General features: G+C 40.2%; 1 protein-coding gene across 2 annotated transcripts in view; it reads right to left on the minus strand.

Annotated features, from left to right (window-relative positions):
- The window catches only part of SLC25A13 (solute carrier family 25 member 13), a 182,065-nt gene that overhangs the window by 83,281 nt on the left and 79,847 nt on the right, over positions 1 to 18,937 (minus strand). For both annotated transcript variants that reach the window (XM_044246082.1, XM_044246081.1), the window contains exon 5: positions 8,762 to 8,901. In XM_044246082.1, the coding sequence (XP_044102017.1) occupies positions 8,762 to 8,901 (140 nt within the window). The remainder of the gene's footprint in view (positions 1 to 8,761; positions 8,902 to 18,937) is intronic.

The following is an 18,937-nucleotide window of genomic DNA, read 5'->3' on the forward strand; positions in this document are numbered from 1 at the left end:
ACACTGAAGATGAACTGGACATGCCCCTGGGCGGTCCAGCTCTGGAGCAGCAACCTTAACCTATATGGACTGCCTATTCCCTTTAGGGGGATGGCCTAGGAAAAACCAGAAGGAAAAAATAACAGTAGCAGAAATAGAGGAGATCGTCCCATAGTACACAGGAAGAGCAGCCAGGTGACCATAAAATGGAACCAAGTATCCAAAAGGTGAGTATGGAAATAAAATGGAGGACCTGGGACTGGTGGAAAACCCAGAGAGCTGGAAGACAGAGCAGCCCTGCCAAAGAAGCTCAGTTCTCACCAGTGTCCCTTGCTAAGAGCTGTTGCCAGGGACAGCAAAGACTAAGGAGAAAGGGCCATCCTTCACCCAAGGCCAGAAGGTCGCAGAGCAAGGAGCCTCAAGGCTATCTCGAAGGCAGCCGTGCTCAAACACATGGAAGGAAGCCCAATTTATCTTTCTTATTTGCCAGCGAACAGTTTTCTGTTCCCACTATTCTGCTGCATGATGATTAATGGAATAGGCTTTTACTGCAGCCGTTTCCAACTACTTCAGCACACCCATTCAGATTGCTGGAGGGAAAGAACAAAAATCAAACTCTTCAAAATTGCTAGCTGTACAGAAATAAACATATAGAGGGGGGCTATACCACTTCAGGTCTAACATTCATGCTTCTAATAGTTCCAGGCCTGTCATTTCCTTAATAATCTCCAATTTTCAAGTGGGTATATTTTGAATGCAAAAATTCTCTCCACCTCTATTCAGATATGCAAGTTTGTGCTTCAGCCCGAGGACAATTTATCAGAACAAAAACAAAACAAAACAGACCAACAGACCTTCAAAACAAGCAGCAGATCCAGATGATTTATATTATAAAGCCAAGAATACCAAAAAAGACCCCTGGCTAGTTTGCATGTTTTGTGTTTTGTACAGTTGTGAATTTTAAAAAAATAACCAGAACTTTAATAAAAGCAAGGAGTTATCAATGAGGATATGACTCAAAAGAATTCTCTTTTAGGAGTCCTGGTAGAAGAATTCTGGCAAAAATGCACGTAACTATTTATGAAAACAAGGAAGAAAATGTATGAAGATTCACTTTAAAAATATGGTATCACATTCAGCCCTCCTTCACATAAATTCTGTATCACATCGAGTATCAGAACTTGTATCCTCTTCAACATACAAGTATCTGCTTCATCTTCACAATCCTTTGCTAATCCGGAGGGGGAAATATCTGGTTAAAATAAAGATCCACATACTATTAAACAGAGTTAAAAACAGAACTTCGTAAAGGACTAGGTAGAGAGATAAGCAGTTCCTATTCTTAACACCTTTCTGTGCCTCCATGTTCCACCCACGCAGTCAGACTTTCAGAGTTGAGGGTGAAATTTCCTCCCCAGGTCACCGGATGGGGCCTTTAACTGAAGGAGTCTTTAGAAGCCGCGTTGCCCGTGGGCCTGCACACACAGCAACACCTCAGCAGAAACCAAGTACAGAGCTCGTCCATCTCCACTGCCTCGCTCTTGGGATTTAATGTTAAACTTCACAGTGGGTAGTGGCTGGGGAGATGCTCATTTTTACCGGCTGCTCACAAAATGGCAAGCATACGAACACCATGGACACAGCAGCACGGTGAATTCTGATTTCCTCTGCCCTGAGAGCAGAAAGGGCAACACGAATGCCATGTGTCCTGCATCTAATCCTCCAAGTGACCAGGACAGGACGACATTTTCCGTCACCCATCAACAAACTAGCAACGCCTTCCAACTGAACACAAAATACAATCTAATCTCCGAGAAGAGCTGAAGGTAAACAAGATTAGCTACTTTTAATCATTTCACTCTGGAATACCAAGGTGGGGCTGTACTGATGAAACAATACCGAAGCTGTACTTCATCTCCATCTGGTCCAACTTAAAAAGTACTCACATGTTAAAAATGAAAATAAAATCCTGGTCTCTGGCTACTAAAGATCCATGGTCTAGATATTTTAACTAATACAGATGGTAAGGTGAGGGACAAAAGGGAGGTACAAATGGCTTGGATTATTCGATCCTAAACAAGGACCTTGTTATTGGCTACCAACCTGTTAAACATCATGGCTTTGGTTGAGTTCTATGACAAGTGACTGTTTTTTGTTCACACTCAAAGTGTTCCATCAATTCCAAAGCATGAGAATTTGATGTTGCCATGGCTAAAGGTTACATTTCCCTCTGTTTGGTGGTGCTGGGGTGGGGTGGGGGGAGGACAATTTCTTTTTTGTGTTGAAGGTTTTGCTTCTACTAGGACGGCATGACAAATACAGCACCATAAGTGATGGGGACTCTGAAACCCAGACCACAGCTGACTAGGAGCAGCAAATCTCTGGCCTGGAGAGTGAAGGTAACAACCGCCAGCGCCTGGGAATAGTAGTTTCCACAGCTCTACTCTCTAGGGCTCAGAACCTGAATAACCATGATGTCCATTTTATACTGAAAAGACTAGACCAGATGCTGACCAGAAGCCAAAATACTGGGTCAGTCTCACTTCGCAAAAAGAACCGAGACTGTTCAGTTGCATTATCAGCATGAATATGCTTTGTCATCCAAATCTGAGATCCTTGCCAATGTGTGTGTGTCCAGTCTAGGGCACGAGACCCAGCTCTGACTCCCAGGTGCTACTCCCAGCTCCATCAGCTGTGACTCATCCTCTTCTGACAAAAGAGGGACCTGAATAAAGTTACAGTAAAACACGCACACCTTCGTGTTCAGAGCTCTCCATTGGGTCAGGAAACTTCACTCCTAAACTCCATTTGAGGAGAAGACACTCAGAGAGATTTTTAGCTTCATTCCCTCCCAAGTTGGCAATGCTGTTTCTTGGGTAACTAAAGCAACCCAAACTTCAAAATCTAGCCTCTTCATAAATTCGGAGCATTGTTGTTTTCTTGATGACTCTTTTTCCTAGAGCAAGAAGAAGAAGGCCTTTGGAAACAAAAGTGTCCTGGCTCCACAAAACATGGAACAGAATTCCTTGAAAATGCCCATGCCCGTGGGCCTGTAAGTGGACTCCTATAGCATCATCTGACCTCCAGACTGAGAAAGGGGGAAACAACCCAGCTGTGCACATGTGAACAGCAATTACAAGCAAAGCATTGCTCTGCAGCCCCTTGGGTAAACAGCCCCCTCCGTGTTCCCCATTTCAGTACCCATCACCATCCTTCCACTTGCCTGAACCCAAAACTCATCTTAAAAAATCTGTGAACTGGGAGTTTTACCATGTCCTTAACTGTCTCCATCCTATTAAATCCCAAGGCTGGCCAGGCCTATCCCTTCTCTTGAGTCCAGTACTTTGGCTCATCACCATTACCATCCGACCCAGGCCACTGCTGCTTCTCTCTTGCATTAGAAAGTGACCAACCGGGCACCTGGGTGGCTCAGTGGGTTGGGCCACTGCCTTCAGCTCAAGTCATGATCTCGGGGTCCTGGGATCAAGCCCCACATCGGGCTCTCTGCTCCGCAGGGAGCCTGCTTCCTCCTCTCTCTCTGCCTGCCTCTCTGCCTACTTGTGATCTCTGTCTGTCAAATAAATAAATAAAATCTTTAAAAAAAAAAAAAAGGAAAGAAAGAAAGAAAGTGACCAACCAGTCTTCTCTGTCCTCAGTGGAAGGGCCCTATCCAGACCTGCTGAATCAGACTCCTGAGAGGCAGACAGTCTTAGGACTCTGTCTTTTAAAATAATCACTTCAGAAAATTTTACCCAAACTCTGAAAAACACTGATAGAGACTTAGGAAAATTAAAATTAGCTTCGGTTCCATGTATCTCACCTTGAATAAGTCCAGAAAACTAAGCCTCTGTGTGATTGTCTTTCATACAGAAACAAGAGCAAATGCTTAATGTCTAAGATCATCACAAGGACAAACACAAGTAAAAGCACTTTCTAAGCTGGAAAATGCTATGTGAGAGGTAACCAGTAACAACAGATTTCTAGTTAACGCACATATTACATTTGGTAGCCACCCTAGGCTTCTCTATTCTGAATCTGGAGCAACTAGAACCTCCTAATGTGTAGATTATTTTAAAATTACAATAATTATATGTGAAATATATACCTATGGATTATAAAAGATCATCAAAAAGACCTGAAAATGACAGGGATGCCTGCCGGGGGTTGGAGGGGGTAGGGGCTCAGTCGGCTGAGCGCCTGGTTTTGGCTCAGGTCTTAATCTCAGGGTAGTGGGATTGAGCTCCACACGGGGCTCTGCGCTCAGTGCAGAGTCTGCTGGAGATTCTCTCTCCTTCTCCCTCTGCCCCAGCCACTCGTGCTCTCTCTCTAAAATAAATAAGTCTTTAAAAAAAAAAAGTAACTGAAAATGACAGAAACACACACCCCCTACTAAGGGCCTCTTTTTGTTATCATATTTGGCAATTAATCGGTGGGGGTCAGGAATGATCAAATGTCTAGCAAGGCATGACTGTGCACCATTCAGAAGCACAGCCCCTTCTAGAAACAGAAACTAATTTTTCACAGCCTTGGCCCTGAAGAAAATGTAATAAAATGGAAACAACATACTATTTTTGAATCACATGTCTGTGATCTTACAGAAGAAGCTAAACTCTAGAATAGTTTCTGTGTACTCCTTAGGGGTACTCCTTTGGAAACCCAATGAAAAGCCAGTATCACTTTCCTCAGAATATTACCTGTAAATGCAAATTTTTACCTAAAGTCCATTTATTCTTTCCCATACAATAGGCGGTAATGATAACTACCTCTCATGGTACTGGGATGTCATGATCAGAAACAGAGTATTTAAAAGCACTTTGTAAATTATAAAGACTGTTACTATTATTACTTCTATTTTCAAGAGTGAATCTTTGCACCAACAGAATAATTTGGCAGAAAAGTTTAAGAGGCCTCTCACTCTGTGCCCACATTTGCCTATGATGTCCACCCAATTAACAAGCTAGAAATGGATCTTCCAAGGAACATAACAAAATGCCCCAATAAGCACATGAAAAGATGCTTGGCATCATTAGTCATTGGAGAAATGCAAATCAAAATCACAAATGAGATACTGCTAAGAGACCTGAAGTGAAAGGCCTGTTTCTCAACTATAAAACAAGGAGGTTAACTAGCCGTACTTATGCTAGTATCAGGTCCTTCAAGTTTATACTTTGGATGCCCCCCTAAGCACACCTGAATGTTGGTTTCAGCTTTATAGCTGCCGTTAAGGGCCTATGCTTCAAACTCCTGAGGGCTTCTGCTGTAAGAGAGCAGCCTTGTAGGGTGTACCCACTTGCTTACAGCTGTTTCTTCTGAGCCCGTCAGATGGATACACAGAAATGACCCCTAGACTTGTGCACTGTAAGTATCTAAAAACTTGTTATCTCTGTACCTCTTGGCGCTTTGCACAAGGCCTCTGCACAAACCCTGCATGTTCAGCAAACATTTGCTCAACTGGGTGGTTTGTCACAAGCAAGTCATAACCACAGCACAAGAAAGAACTCCAAACAGGGAAGAGAGTTTACATTAATACCATTTATGAAAAAGAGTTCCATCGGGTATAGATACTGTTTTCTAAAAAATTCTGTATATTAAAATCCATTTTTCAACTAGCAACCATAAAACTGGAACCAAGAACAGAGGGATGTGGAAATATTCATAATATTTTAACATGTATACCTGCATAACAAACTACTCCCATTCACACAGATGCACCACAGCCTGCAGACAAAACACAGCCCTTGTAAATTCAACAGCGTCAGTGATGAGGTAAGAGGACTGCAGTCCCACTCGCTTCTGAAATCCTTCTCCACCAACTAGGAACACGACTCTGGGAAGGAGTCTTTGTACCCCTGGTTCTTGCTTCAACACTATCATTTACAGGGAAAGTATAAGTCACGCAGGTTCGACTCAAAGAATATCAAGTTAAAAAAAAAAAAAAAAAGAATATCAAGTTGATTCACCACTTTATGAAGTTAAAAACTGAAGTACACAAAACGACACACAGCACGGCATCTGAGCAGCACCTGTGACCAGCCCCACCCTGGCCAGAGGGCAGCTTGGCCAGACAGTACACAGATGGGACATGTGAGCAGAGTCCTCACAGCCACGTGGTGGCTTATAACCAACTCACCCTTGTTCAGATAAAGTGAAACATTCATTAAGGGAAGGAAACAGAAATCTGACCTCGCAGAGACCAGTTCTGCTCACCAGTCACAAGCCCATGTATGTCTATCGCACAGGTAACTCACAAACGTCAGACCTGAGTTGGCTGGAACCAACCTGACCTCCCTTCTAGGACGTCTGTGGGATTCAGCAGGGTTTTCTCTACATAGCACTAAGGCTCCCTGAAAACACACACACTTCTCAGCTGTCCCTGGGGCTGCTCCTCTTCCTTTTCAGGTAATAGGTAGGAACAAGCCCCGGGGCAGGCCTTTCTAGGCTCCAGCGGCCTAGCATCTGCCTTCACAACCTTGTCACCTGCCTGGGAGCTGCTGTCTACTTCGGAGCCTCGTCCTAGAGCAGAACGGCAGGTGTGTGCTTGACAAAGCAAGAGCCCAAAATATAGGAAATTAAGCTTTCTTGTATTTTTAAGAAGTTCCTGCCTACAGAAAAGAGCCCAAAGGAAGCAAACAAAGCATTTGGAGTAGGGGTTTGAAGCTAAACCTGTATTCAGAAAAGAGTTCACAGGAAGCCGACAAAACATCTGAACGGCAGGAAGGGGAGAGTAACCCAATGACAGACATCAAAACCAGCACTTCCCTGACATTCATAGAGATTCTATCATGACACATCCATTCATTCCTTCAGATCTGGACCTGGAGCACAGCACAAAGGCAAGGCCCTCGCTGAGATAATTATCCACCATAACCACGTTAATCTAGTGTATGTTCAGCACTTGCACTCTGGCTACAAAGTCAAAAATCATCCCATGCAGGACACGAGGGGCTGTTTTTCCATTTAACATTATAAAAAGGAGTCAAATATAAGTGAATGCCCTATAAGTTGCAGCTGGTAACAATCGGTAATCCCTGAGTCATCTAAGCTTTGACTCTGGCTTCTCCGTATCTTGAAGAAGGCCTAGAAGCCGCCGTGAGTGGCTTACAGCCGACTCAATTCAGCATAATTGATACCTGCTTAAAAGGGAAACGTGATCATCCTTACTACTGCTAACATCCCATTAAGGCTAAAAGTTAATTAGGCTGTGTTCCATAAAGTCAATTTGAGGCATTTGTCTCAATAGCATTATTGTAATTATTCCTCATCAAAACGAATACCACCTCCTACTGCGCACCAATGTCTTGTGTAAACAACAGCAAAAATCCATAACTCACATTCCATTCCCCACCTGAGTTATTTAAGTAGGTTTGTGTTTACACAGAACGGAAAAGGGGGATTCATAGACACTAACACTTTAAAAATATATATAAAGGTATGTTTAAAACATCTTGCTTTAAGTTCCCAAAGGCCTGGCACCTAAAAGCAAACTAAATAAATAGCATGGCGAATTATACATATCATAACAAAACCACCAGAAGTCAAAAAGAGAAGTACCTATTAAAGACAACCTATTACATATGCTGGTGCCTGAGAACAGATCCCACAAAACGCTAACTGAACGAGCACACACGGCGGCTTGCGTGTGCGCTCTTGAGCCCTCCACATCCACCCCGACACTCCAGCTTCCAACACTCCTCAGACGGCTCTGGCAAAGTGCTGAGCAGAGGAAATAAACAGGGGCATCAGGAAACGGCCTCCCCACCCCCGAAGACATTTCTAGTGACAAAGGAAAGAAGGTGATTTCCCTGGCAAATTTTTCCTCAAGACCAAGAATTTAAACACAGCAAAGGAATGGCCTTAAGTGAGTCTTTTAAAATTATATTTAATAAAACATAAATAAAATTTAATCGTTAGAGAAACAAAACAAATGCATCGAAGTCCAAAAGAAAGAGTAGTTTATCATAGAGCCTGCATACCATACAGATATTGACCTCTAGTGACTGTTAATATTGGAATTAAAACATTTTAAAAATTATGCTTCAGGAGGAAAACTAAACTGCAATCATATTTTGTTATTACTCGCCCACTGGCATCATCAGTGGCAAAATGGTGAGACCATAATGGGGCAAGGGTGGAGATGAGAGAAAGGCAGGAGGGACGAGGCCAAGGAAGGTGAACCCCAGAAATGTAAACCCCTGGGTATGGACAGCAGGTGCTCTCTGAACAGCGCTTCTCAAACTTAGCTGCACATGAGAAGCACCTGGGAAGCTTTCACTATCCCAATGCCCAGGTTCTCGCTGCCCCCCTGCCCAGTCAAATCTAGTCTCTAGAGGTGGGGGACCCAAATACCAGTGGTTTTTTAAAGCTCCCCAGGTGATTTCAATCTGTAGTCAAGTTGCTGACCTCGTGCCTTTGTCTATAAAAGGCCTCAAGTGAAATAATTCTATAGTTAGAGGCTAATGATGATGTGTCTGTCATCCCTCAAAGGAAAATAAAATATCGGCAAATAGCGGAACTAGTCCTAAGTCAAGAATTCAAGTTCCACTCCTGCCCCCTCCCAGACTCATATGACTTTTCAGCAAATCACTTGATTTCCTTGGGCCTCAATGCATATTCCTTTCCACAAGAAGGGATTCTACACAGTCTGTAAGAATCCATTTAGTGATATTTTGTTTACATACTAATAAAGAAATACTTTCAAATAGGATGGTTTGGCCAGGTTAGTGATTTTGAGGTAAATCAGGATCTCAGTTTTACTTATTTACACTTTAAGAGCTGGACCCACCAGTAAAAACTGAGTGAATTCTGCATATGTCAGGTGTCTTTTTCTTTCTTTTCCAAAATGTAGTTGCACAAATTCTGAATCCCAGTTAAACGGAATATGTTGGTGAATTGTAGTCTGTCCAAAAACTTGCTTAATGTCCTCTGAAAAGAGAAAAGAAAGAATGATAAAAACAAGTCAGATTTATCCTTATATAGTAAGTTATTTAAAGGATATTGTTATTTTCCTCTTACAAAAATAATTCAATTTTAAAACAACACAGGTTATAAAACCATGGCAAAAATAAAAGTTGGAATCTTCATGGAATTAGTGAAGAACCCAGAATTAAAAGTCCCACTAATAAAGAGAAAAAAAAAAATCAAGAAGTCACACACAGATATACACCCATGTGTGCGTGTGTCCGCTCGTGCACCTAGAAGGAAGTGGGAAACCAAACCAAAATAATAATTTAAACCAAATATCATCATCTCACATATTTTGTGTCAACAAATATTATTTTCTAAACACAGGGAACATAATTCAACTGTTAGTGGGAGGAAACACATATACACATATAGAAACACATACAGTGCTATATAAGTCTTCAATATAGTCCTTTATCAAGTCATTAAAAAGTTCTTGATGATTTAATAATATTGGTTCTCCCAATCCATGAGCATGGAATATTCTTCCATTTGTTTGTGTTGTCTTCAAGTGACATAAGTCAGAGAAAGACAAATAACCATGGGACTTCACTCATATGTGGAATTTAAGGAACAAATGATGGTGACTACATTTATCATGGTAAGCACTGAATATACAGAGAATTGCTAAATCATTATGTTGTACTCCTGAAACTAATACAACACTGTATGCTAAATACACTTCCATTTTTTAAAATTATTGAGGATTTAGAAATCAGATGTATCTTGAAGCACATATTCAACAGTGCTAAGACTCTATCTGAGCTTTAAGAAGTTCCGCTGGTCATGAGAGAAAGGCACCTGAAGACAAAAGTGATGGGGAGTCGAGTCCAAAGTCCAATTCCTCAACTCGGCACTGCACGTGCCCACAGAATCCCGTTTCAGATGGGCACCAAATGTACTCGTACTGATCCTTTACCTCGTTTGGGCCTCTATCACAAATCGTTTGAAAACTGACAAAGAAAACAATAGCAGGAAAAACCTGACTTTTCTAAAGCTTCACATTTCTCTTTACATGTCTCCCTCTCCCAACAAAAATGTGTGTGTGGAAGGCAGAGGGACACGTATTATTATATTAATGAGGTTCTGTCCTGGCCTTCACTTCCTTAAATATATCTACCAAACCTGCTCATTTTTATGACCAAGCTATGCCTGATACCTTGGGGATTTTTTCCCCCTCTTTGTACCTATTTTAAAAAAGAAAAAAGAAGATAGTCCTTTAGGTTTCTGAAAGGAGCCAAAAACTTTGGCACAGGTTTCCACTGTTCCCCCAAATCTCCTACTTCTAGCGCATTGCAACTCCAAGTTTTTATTCTATGCTTTTAACATTTCCAGGATTTATTTTTTTTAAGTTTGGCTATGAAGAAACAGCAGTGCTGCCATCAGCAGAAGGATGGGTGTTTACCTGCACAGAGAAGGCAGTAAAAATCAGAACTACACTGGGCATAAATTTTATAAAAGGTGGCAGAAAATCTCAGGCTGGCCCTAATGAGCACAGTAACACTGAAAGTTTTAAAGTACAACCCTTAATTTCTCTGACTTTATTCTGCCTTCCCCACTTTTAGGAAAAACAGAAAGGACATAAGGAAAAAGGAAGTGAAACAAGAACTGGGATTTAAAAGAAAAAAAAAAAAAGACACCCCCCCCCCCCAAGAGAGTGGGGGTAATGGTCATCTTTGATGAAATAAATTAAGCAGGAAAAACAAGTTTCTTTACAGCTCTAAACATCCGAGAAGAAATTCCTAACCTGGAATTCCAGTGACTAACCTTTCCCAGACACTGCTCGTGTGCCAGGGACTGTTCTAATGGGGCTACGCACAAGTTGTACAATAGACAGTGCCCCCAGAAAATCCGTGGCTCCTTTCCATTCTCCATTTCCACGCCTCTGCATGAAGCAGGCCCCACAGAGGTTCCGGGAAGGCTCCCACCATCTTCTAATCTAGACCAATAAAGTATCTAGTGGGAGATGATGTTCAAATGACAAAGATGGGACCAAAAGAAAAAACACAATTTTTTACACAATAAGTAAACATTTCATAGAATAATAAAATGCAAGCAAGAACAGTGTCCTAGCCACTTTTCTGCCAAGCATGCTTGTGGAGTAATGTTTCATGCAATAATCCTGCATACCTATCAAAAATGACATCCTTCTTTTTCCTGACCTCTCCCTCCTTCACTGTCCCATAGAAAGTAACAGACCGTAGAAGCCAAATGCTGGTATCTAAAGCTATGGCACTTATTATCCATTTTAATATATTTACGGTCTAAAACTGGAAATATACGTGCATAAATTTAAGTCATTCAAAAATTAGTAAATGAATTTAAAATATGCCTCACCATAACCTAATTAGTTTTTCTATAATTAAAGTAACGTTTACTGCCTGGTAGAGGCTCTGACTTGAATTCAAAACATGAACTTTGAACCCTTAAGTCGAGCACCTTCTGCCACTATTCCACAGAGCTGCTCTCTCCTATGAAGTCTGCCTGGAGTACTGACATTCAGTCACTCTAAAGCGCAGAGCTATATGTGATCCCGAAGACATAACACCACGTACTGTCAATCCTACAGACCTGTACCATTGGTAATAATCAGTTTTCAAGATATATTTATATAATATGTATATATAAGCAGATATGTGTTGTGAGTGCATGTATTTATTGTGTATCATTTCTTTCCACATAGATGATCAGCACCTCCAGAGCAAAGGGCCTTCTGTTCACATCTGATTCTCCCACCATGGCTGGTTTAGTAGGTTTAGAGCAACTACCTACTAAATAGAATTTAAATGAGTCAGTAAATGTTGACAGTAGAGCAACAGGTTAAAGACAGTGGCATTAACCCTTTGAGGCACTATAGATTCCACTTACTGAGAAGCTATTTCAACAATCATTTCCCAGGGGCGCCTGGGTGGCTCAGTTGGTTAAGCGACTGCCTTCGGCTCAGGTCATGATCCTGGGAGTCCCAGGATCGAGTGCCGCATCAGGCACCCTGCTTGGCAAGGAGTTGTCTTTTCCCTCTGACCTCTTCCCTCTCATGCTCTCTTTCTCTCTCAAATAAATAAAATCTTTAAAAGAAACACACACACACGCACACAATCATTTCCTACGATTTCAGGGAGGTACATATTATGAATCATCAGTCCTGCTTAGTAAAGTCTTCAGTTCCACTCCTAGACTGACTCCTATCTATCAGGAGGGTTGAGGGTCTGCATTTTAACCAGAATAGCTAGTGTTTCTGATACAAGGGTCGGTCTACGGTCTAAGACCTCATTTTTGAAAAAACTGCCCCAAAAAGTTATGGAAAAGTTAGATTCACTCTTTCCTAATTTTTAACTTCTGAGAGACAAACATATGACAGGATGGAGGTAGGAAAGAGTCTCCAGTCCAGCGAATGTAATCCAGTAACGTGTAGACACAGGCCACTTATAGACACAACAGGACTCACAGGGCTGCCACACTGTGCAACCCAGTGGATGACCTCCTCTTCACGTCCCATGCGTCTGATGCTCCCTGGAGCTGGACGGGCTCCACCGGACATGACCCTGAGAATGTGGTCCCTCTACTAGCTCTCAGCTGCTCTGACAATGTGGCTATGGTAAGAACACCAGGGCTCAGCTAGCTAACTGATAGCTCGGAAGTAGCACAGCCACTGTGCACAGTGTACTCGCCATGTGGGAAGCCGAACAGTGGGAGAAGGTGTGCTGCTGTATCCAAGTCTAATCCATAAGAAACAACTAAACAGCAGACCCTCACAGTACCACAGGAAGTGTTCACCTGCAGGAGTTCCTTGTGGCAAGGAAACAGAAGTCATCAGGAGGGGGGCCCTTCCAGAAGAGAAAAAGGCTTCTTGAAGACAAACCATGATCTGGGTCCTGAAGACTGCCAAGGACTTATCCAGATAAATCTGTGAGGGAGTTTTTCAGTGGAGAGCAACAGCATGGAAAAGGGTTCATTTCCTCTGAAGTGAATTAAGGGTCCAATCAGAGTGCTTTGGACCAAAGCCACCCAGGGTCACGGAGACATGACAGATCCTGCTCCAGACAGTTACAGACGCTGGCCTCAGTTGCCAGACCAAATATTATTTTTAAACCCCAAGGATTTGACGCCACACTTATGGTAAAGAAAAGGTTGCTGTGGAAGAAGAACTGTTCATGGGACTCTGCAGAGAAAAAGACTCAGGGGCTTTTTTTTAAAAAAAACATTTGATACAATTTCTACAAAATTCATTTTACACTTTCCTAATTCACCTAATAGAGGTTTATGTATTCAAGTATCTTAAGACTGCCAGGCCACTGTAACTGGAGAGACCAGATGACTGTGCAAAAGGGGAGCAGGATTCTTCCTAAAAAGAGAACTACCAATATTTCTACTCGTTTTCATCATTAATCAACTTTTTTAAAGAAGTAAAATATCAAGTTTTGCCACTCTGGAAAACTCACACATTTTGTACAAAAGTACTGAACAGGTTCCCAAGTCAATGATTACTTCATCCTGTTCTGTAAGTCATTCTGGGGCCTTTGTCTTCCGAAATGCTTTGTCTCTATAACTTTCCTTTCACTTCATGAACACAAACATCCATGAGCCAAGAGTCACAATGGGTCCTGGAATTCCCCCCTTCACTTTGGAAGGCAGTGTAATATCACCTCAGGTTAATATTTTTTTCTCCTTTTAGCAGGTACAAAGAGCTTTCTCTTCTAACATTTGATTGTTGGAGATCTGACTGCCTAGTAAGGCAACAAAAAGGTAAGAGTACTCTTCCTATTTTATAGCTAGAAAATCAGAAACTAAAAACCAAAGCAATTTCCAATTTCTGCTCTGGACTCTGAATCCCACTGGAAATTCCATGAGCTTTACCATAGAAGACTCCAGGAATCAACCCGAAGGCCATCCTATCACTAAACCTTTCCACTCTCTGACCTTTCCAAACCTAACTTGTATACCTGGATGGGAAAGAGGAAACGCCAAATGTTCTAGGCTTTTTGGTTACGTATTTGGTTCACTGAGCTACATATGTAACGATAATTCATACTTCATCAACTGATAGCTTTCAAATAAGCACCAGAGGACAGATTTATCACTAACTTAAAAAGAATGAGAAGAAGGTCTATCCTGGTCTAAAACACAAGGACTTAAAACTGTAACCTCAGGTAGAGGTCAAATAGGCAAAGAAGCAAAACTGAATTACCACTGAAATAGGAATGAGGCACCACATTATGTGTTTTAGGTATTTAAAGTCATACTTTTCTTAGTGCAGCCACTACTCTTGAAAGTAAAAACAAATTAGAATGCTTATCTCTTAAAGTATAATCACTGTTATTTCAGTCTGTGCCAAACAATGTTTGGAAGGCCTACAGTTCCCATAATATCACCAAATAATGGTGGTATTATTTAAAGCAAGACTTACCAAATAAGCTCAAGGATCCTATGAGTTTATCTGTGAGACTTTGTTTTCCCCATAAATGTTTCCAGCCTAAATGTCCACCGTACTTTTTTTAAAGATTACAAAAAGACAATTATTGGCAATTGTTTGTGGCAACTGTTTCTTTCCTAAACATAACCTCAAAAAGTCAAGTAATTTCTCCGAAGTTAATAAATTTCTCAGGCTACAGAGTATGTTATAGCAGAAAAAGTTGTAAATTTTAAAAAAAACTGGGTCATGGACAACGTCATGTTGTCTGTAGAAAGTCCTAAGGACTCCACTAAAAAACTCTTAGAACTTAAAAGTGAATCCAGCAAGGCTAAAGGATATAAAATCAATATACAAAAATCAACTGTGTTTCTAGACACCAAAAGTAATCAACCAAAAAATGAAATTAAGAAAACAACTCCATTTATAATAGCCTCAAAAAGAAAAAAAATACTTAAGGATAAATTGAACAAAAGACACGTAAAACTCATACTCCAAAAACTACAAAACACTGTTGACAGAAATTAAAGACTTAAATAAATGGGAAAATATTCCATGTTCATAGACTGGAAGACTTAATTTGTTAAGGTAGCAGTATTACCCCAAAGTGATCTACAGATTCAGCAGATCCATTATCAAAAGTCTAGCTGGCTTCTTTGCAGAAATAGACCAGTTGACCCTAAAATTCATATGGAAATTTAAGAGACCTAGAAGAGTCAAAACAATCTTGAAAAAGAACAAAGTTGTAATTTAAATTTACTACAAAAATACAGTAATCAAGACTACATGGTACTGATATACAGACAGATAGAAAAGAACTAAGAGTCAAGAAATAAACGTGTTTTTGGTCACTTGCTTTTCAATAAGAATGACAAGACAATTAAATATGGAAAGATTAGTCTTTTTAACAGAAAAATAAAATAAAATAAATTAAGAAGTAGTTAGAACCCTACCTCACAATATATACAAAAACTCACTCGAAATAGAGCAAAGAACTAAGTATAAGAGCTAAAACTGTGAAGCTCTTACTGGAAAACACAGGCATAAATTTCTCTGACTCAAGATTAACAATGATCTTTATTATGACACATGTGACACATGAAAATAATAAATTGGATTTCATCAAAATTTCAAACTTTTGTTCTCTAAAGGATATGATCAGCAAAGTGAAAAGACAGATTACAAAATGCCAGGAAAATTCTGCAACTCATGTACCTGATAAAGAACTTTGGAACATATAAAGAACCCTTGTAACTCAATAATAAAAGGACAAATAACCCAGCTTTAAAAATGGCAAAAGATTTTGAGTAGGTATTTCTCTGAAAAAGACATACAATGGCCAATAAACACATATGAGGTGCTCAACATCATCAGCCATCAAGGAAATGCAAACCAAAACCACAATGAAATAACCACTTCATCCCCACTAAAATAACAAGTACTGATGAGGGTATGAAGCCAAAACCCTCATACCCTGTTGGTGGGGATGTAAAACCATGTAGTCGCTTTGGAAAATCGCATAGTTCCCAAATACCCCAACAATTCCACCCCTACGTATATATCCAAGAGAAGTGAAAACATATGTTCACACAAAAACTTGTACACAAATGTTCATGGTAGCATTATTCATAACAGGCAAAGAGTGAGGAATGCTAAGGTATGGGGTGATAAACATGTCCTTGGGGTAATGAAAATGTTCTAAAATTGACTGTGGCAATGGTTGCACAAATTTATGAATATACTAGAAACCGCTGAATTATATACGCTTTAAGTGGGTAAATTTTATCTCAATAAACTGTTGTTTAAAAAACTTAGGACTGTCAGATCTGCCTCTTACTAATGAGGGACATTAAGCAAATTACTAACTCTGACTCAATTTTCTCTGTAAAATGGGAATAAAATATCTACCTCAGAGTGCTGTGTGGAGCTAAGTATGCCTAGCACAGGTTCTAAACACAGTAGGTGACCATCAAAATGGTAAAACTCCAAAATCTGAAGTCTTAATTATAATGAAAACTGTCATCTGGGAATCAAATGTTTACAAACGATACCTAAAAAATCAGGCACAGTGTGATTTGGAAATATCATAGTTTATACATTTCTCAAAAAGCAATAATTTTCCTCAAATACTTAAAATCCATCCTTCTCTTAGCTCATATATTAAATTTTTGAAAGAAAAGTGATAAAAAATTTAGTAATTTTCTATTATGTTTCTGAAAGTACAAAATTAAGAAAGATTAAGAGCCTCCACTCTTTACTTTTAAATCTTTCAGATAACTAGAAATATTTAATTGGCAAATTACTTGCACATGCCATTAAGTGGTTAGACTGAATTTGTTTTTTTACAAATTCTATGGGCTCTTATTCCTTAACCTCCACCACACTATAATCTGAAATCATCAAGGTCTTCACTTATGCAAATTTTAACTTTCTATGTTTTTGTTTCCATACAGAATAACTAAATTAATGCACTTTAATTTCCAAAAGATTCACTTTTTGAAGCTGCAAATCAACGAAAACGAGTTTCCCATTCAAATAAAAAAGGTTCATCAAGCTACATTATTTTAAACACTGAGCCATCATCTCTCTCATGGATCCTAAAAAATTTCATTAATACAATAAACACAAAAAGGATGTTTATTAAACCTCAAAGTAATCCCTCTCGGAGGCAGAGGGAGACTTGCCGAACAACCTGCACTTCAGCTCGGAACGGCTTCATTGGGGTGCTTTCCTAACGTGCACTAAATCCTCAAAGAAAGTTGTGCTTTCGCTCTAAGGGAAATAATATCCCACCCTGCTGATACAGTTAACAACAGCTCACACCGCCATCGTCTCTTAAGCAAGGAGCAGAAGACAAATTGTTGAACTGGTAAGTTAAATAACATAATGGAGCGAGTGGATACAGACCCATCTCTACCTCCACGTGCTCCAGGATCAAGACTGCCATTTCAAACCCTTTTGACAAGTGCCTTTTTATATTAATCACAGTTAAGGGTCTGAAGAGGAAAGAAGTATTGTGGCTACAATTCACACTCAAGAAAGTTCTAGGGGGAAAATGGGTGCCATTAAAAGAGAGTAAGTAAAGAGTAAGTACTTCACACACGCAGCCCCTCTCATTAAAACTGAGTTCCCTGTAAGCCCCTGAAACTTTTTATTATTATTATTATTCTCAACACACAGGTACAGCGGTGGTAAGTATCTTTCTAAGCACATACGCACTATGCGCGCACACACGCGGCCAGGCTGGGCCCAAGAGGAGACTGGAGTCCTATAAATGCGGTGCCAGAGAGCTAATGTGCACCTCTTCCAATCCAGTACTTAGAAAGGGATGCAACTACTCTGCTGAGGTCATGGGCATCCGAGAAAAAGATCGTCCTTCTCATGGTGTAGAAGGCAAAGTTGTGGTTCTGGAAAAACCAGTCACTTTCCACCCCACTCTGGGCTTCTTTCCATATCCATGAAAGAAAGCCATGAACTACACCAGCCATTGTTCAACTATGGTGAAAATTGACATTCCCTGGAGAGCTTGTTTAAAACAAATTCCCAAGCCCCACGCCCTAAGCTTTTAATTCTGCAGACTTGAGAGGGAGCCAGGAAGTCCACAGTGGTAATGAACACCTCCACACTATTACAACCAAAACCCATGGTCTGCCTTCCTGGTAAGAATCCTTCCTATTCTAAAATCTGATGGAGCTATAAATCCTTGGGGTTACCACACTGCTTAACTCATCACAGTATAAACGCTGCTTCACAAAAATTTTTTTTAAAAAAAGGTTAAAGCCTGGCAGGCAGATACCTAGCACTTGATATTCATCTTTTATCATATGCAATAAACAGTGAAAGGTCAACTGAGATGTTTTTGATACACATGCTAGACAAGGTGTTTTCAACCAGATAAACCAAACCATGAGCAGTCTCTCATAGTATCAAAAGTAGGTGCCCTAAAACAATGTCTGGAGGCATAGAGGAGACTGTGGTCACTCTCCAGGTATGTGTTTGCTTTAATCATCTGTTGTACTAATTACCGTTAACTTTCCTCACCACTAGAGAAGACCACAACCAAAAAATTCCAAGTCTTTGAAAATTTTAAGGGAGTAAAGAATTCCTAATTCATTCTCTAAATGCAAGTATAATATCTGTATTGTCTAAAAAACCAATTTCCTCAGCCAGTTTCCTTAGTCGGATGTGATCAAAAATGATTTTCTTGCAAAAGCATTAACATACATTTAACCCTACTGAAATGCTTCAAGAGCAGATGTACTACAAATGTACACCCACAGTGATCCCATATTAGTATAAAACTGTTTTATTTCAATTAAAATGTCTAACTATCCACCCCCAACACATACCTAAACTGTAATTTTCTCTGAGAACTTCCAATATGTTCTTGATTTTGTTTCCTTTATCAACCTATCAGAGCAAAAACTGCCTTGCAACTGTTGGAAGAAATCAGTCATTAGCAGCAAGATTACAGCAAATTTTCCAATTTGGAAAAACTGTATTTTTATCTCTCCCTCATACTGAAAGAATAATGGTATAATTTTACTATTTTTAAGTGAGCAGTACAGTTTAAAACAGTACAATTTTCCC

The sequence above is a fragment of the Neovison vison genome, chromosome 4 (assembly GCF_020171115.1).
Source record: "Neovison vison isolate M4711 chromosome 4, ASM_NN_V1, whole genome shotgun sequence".
Classification (NCBI taxonomy): Eukaryota; Metazoa; Chordata; class Mammalia; order Carnivora; family Mustelidae; genus Neogale; species Neogale vison.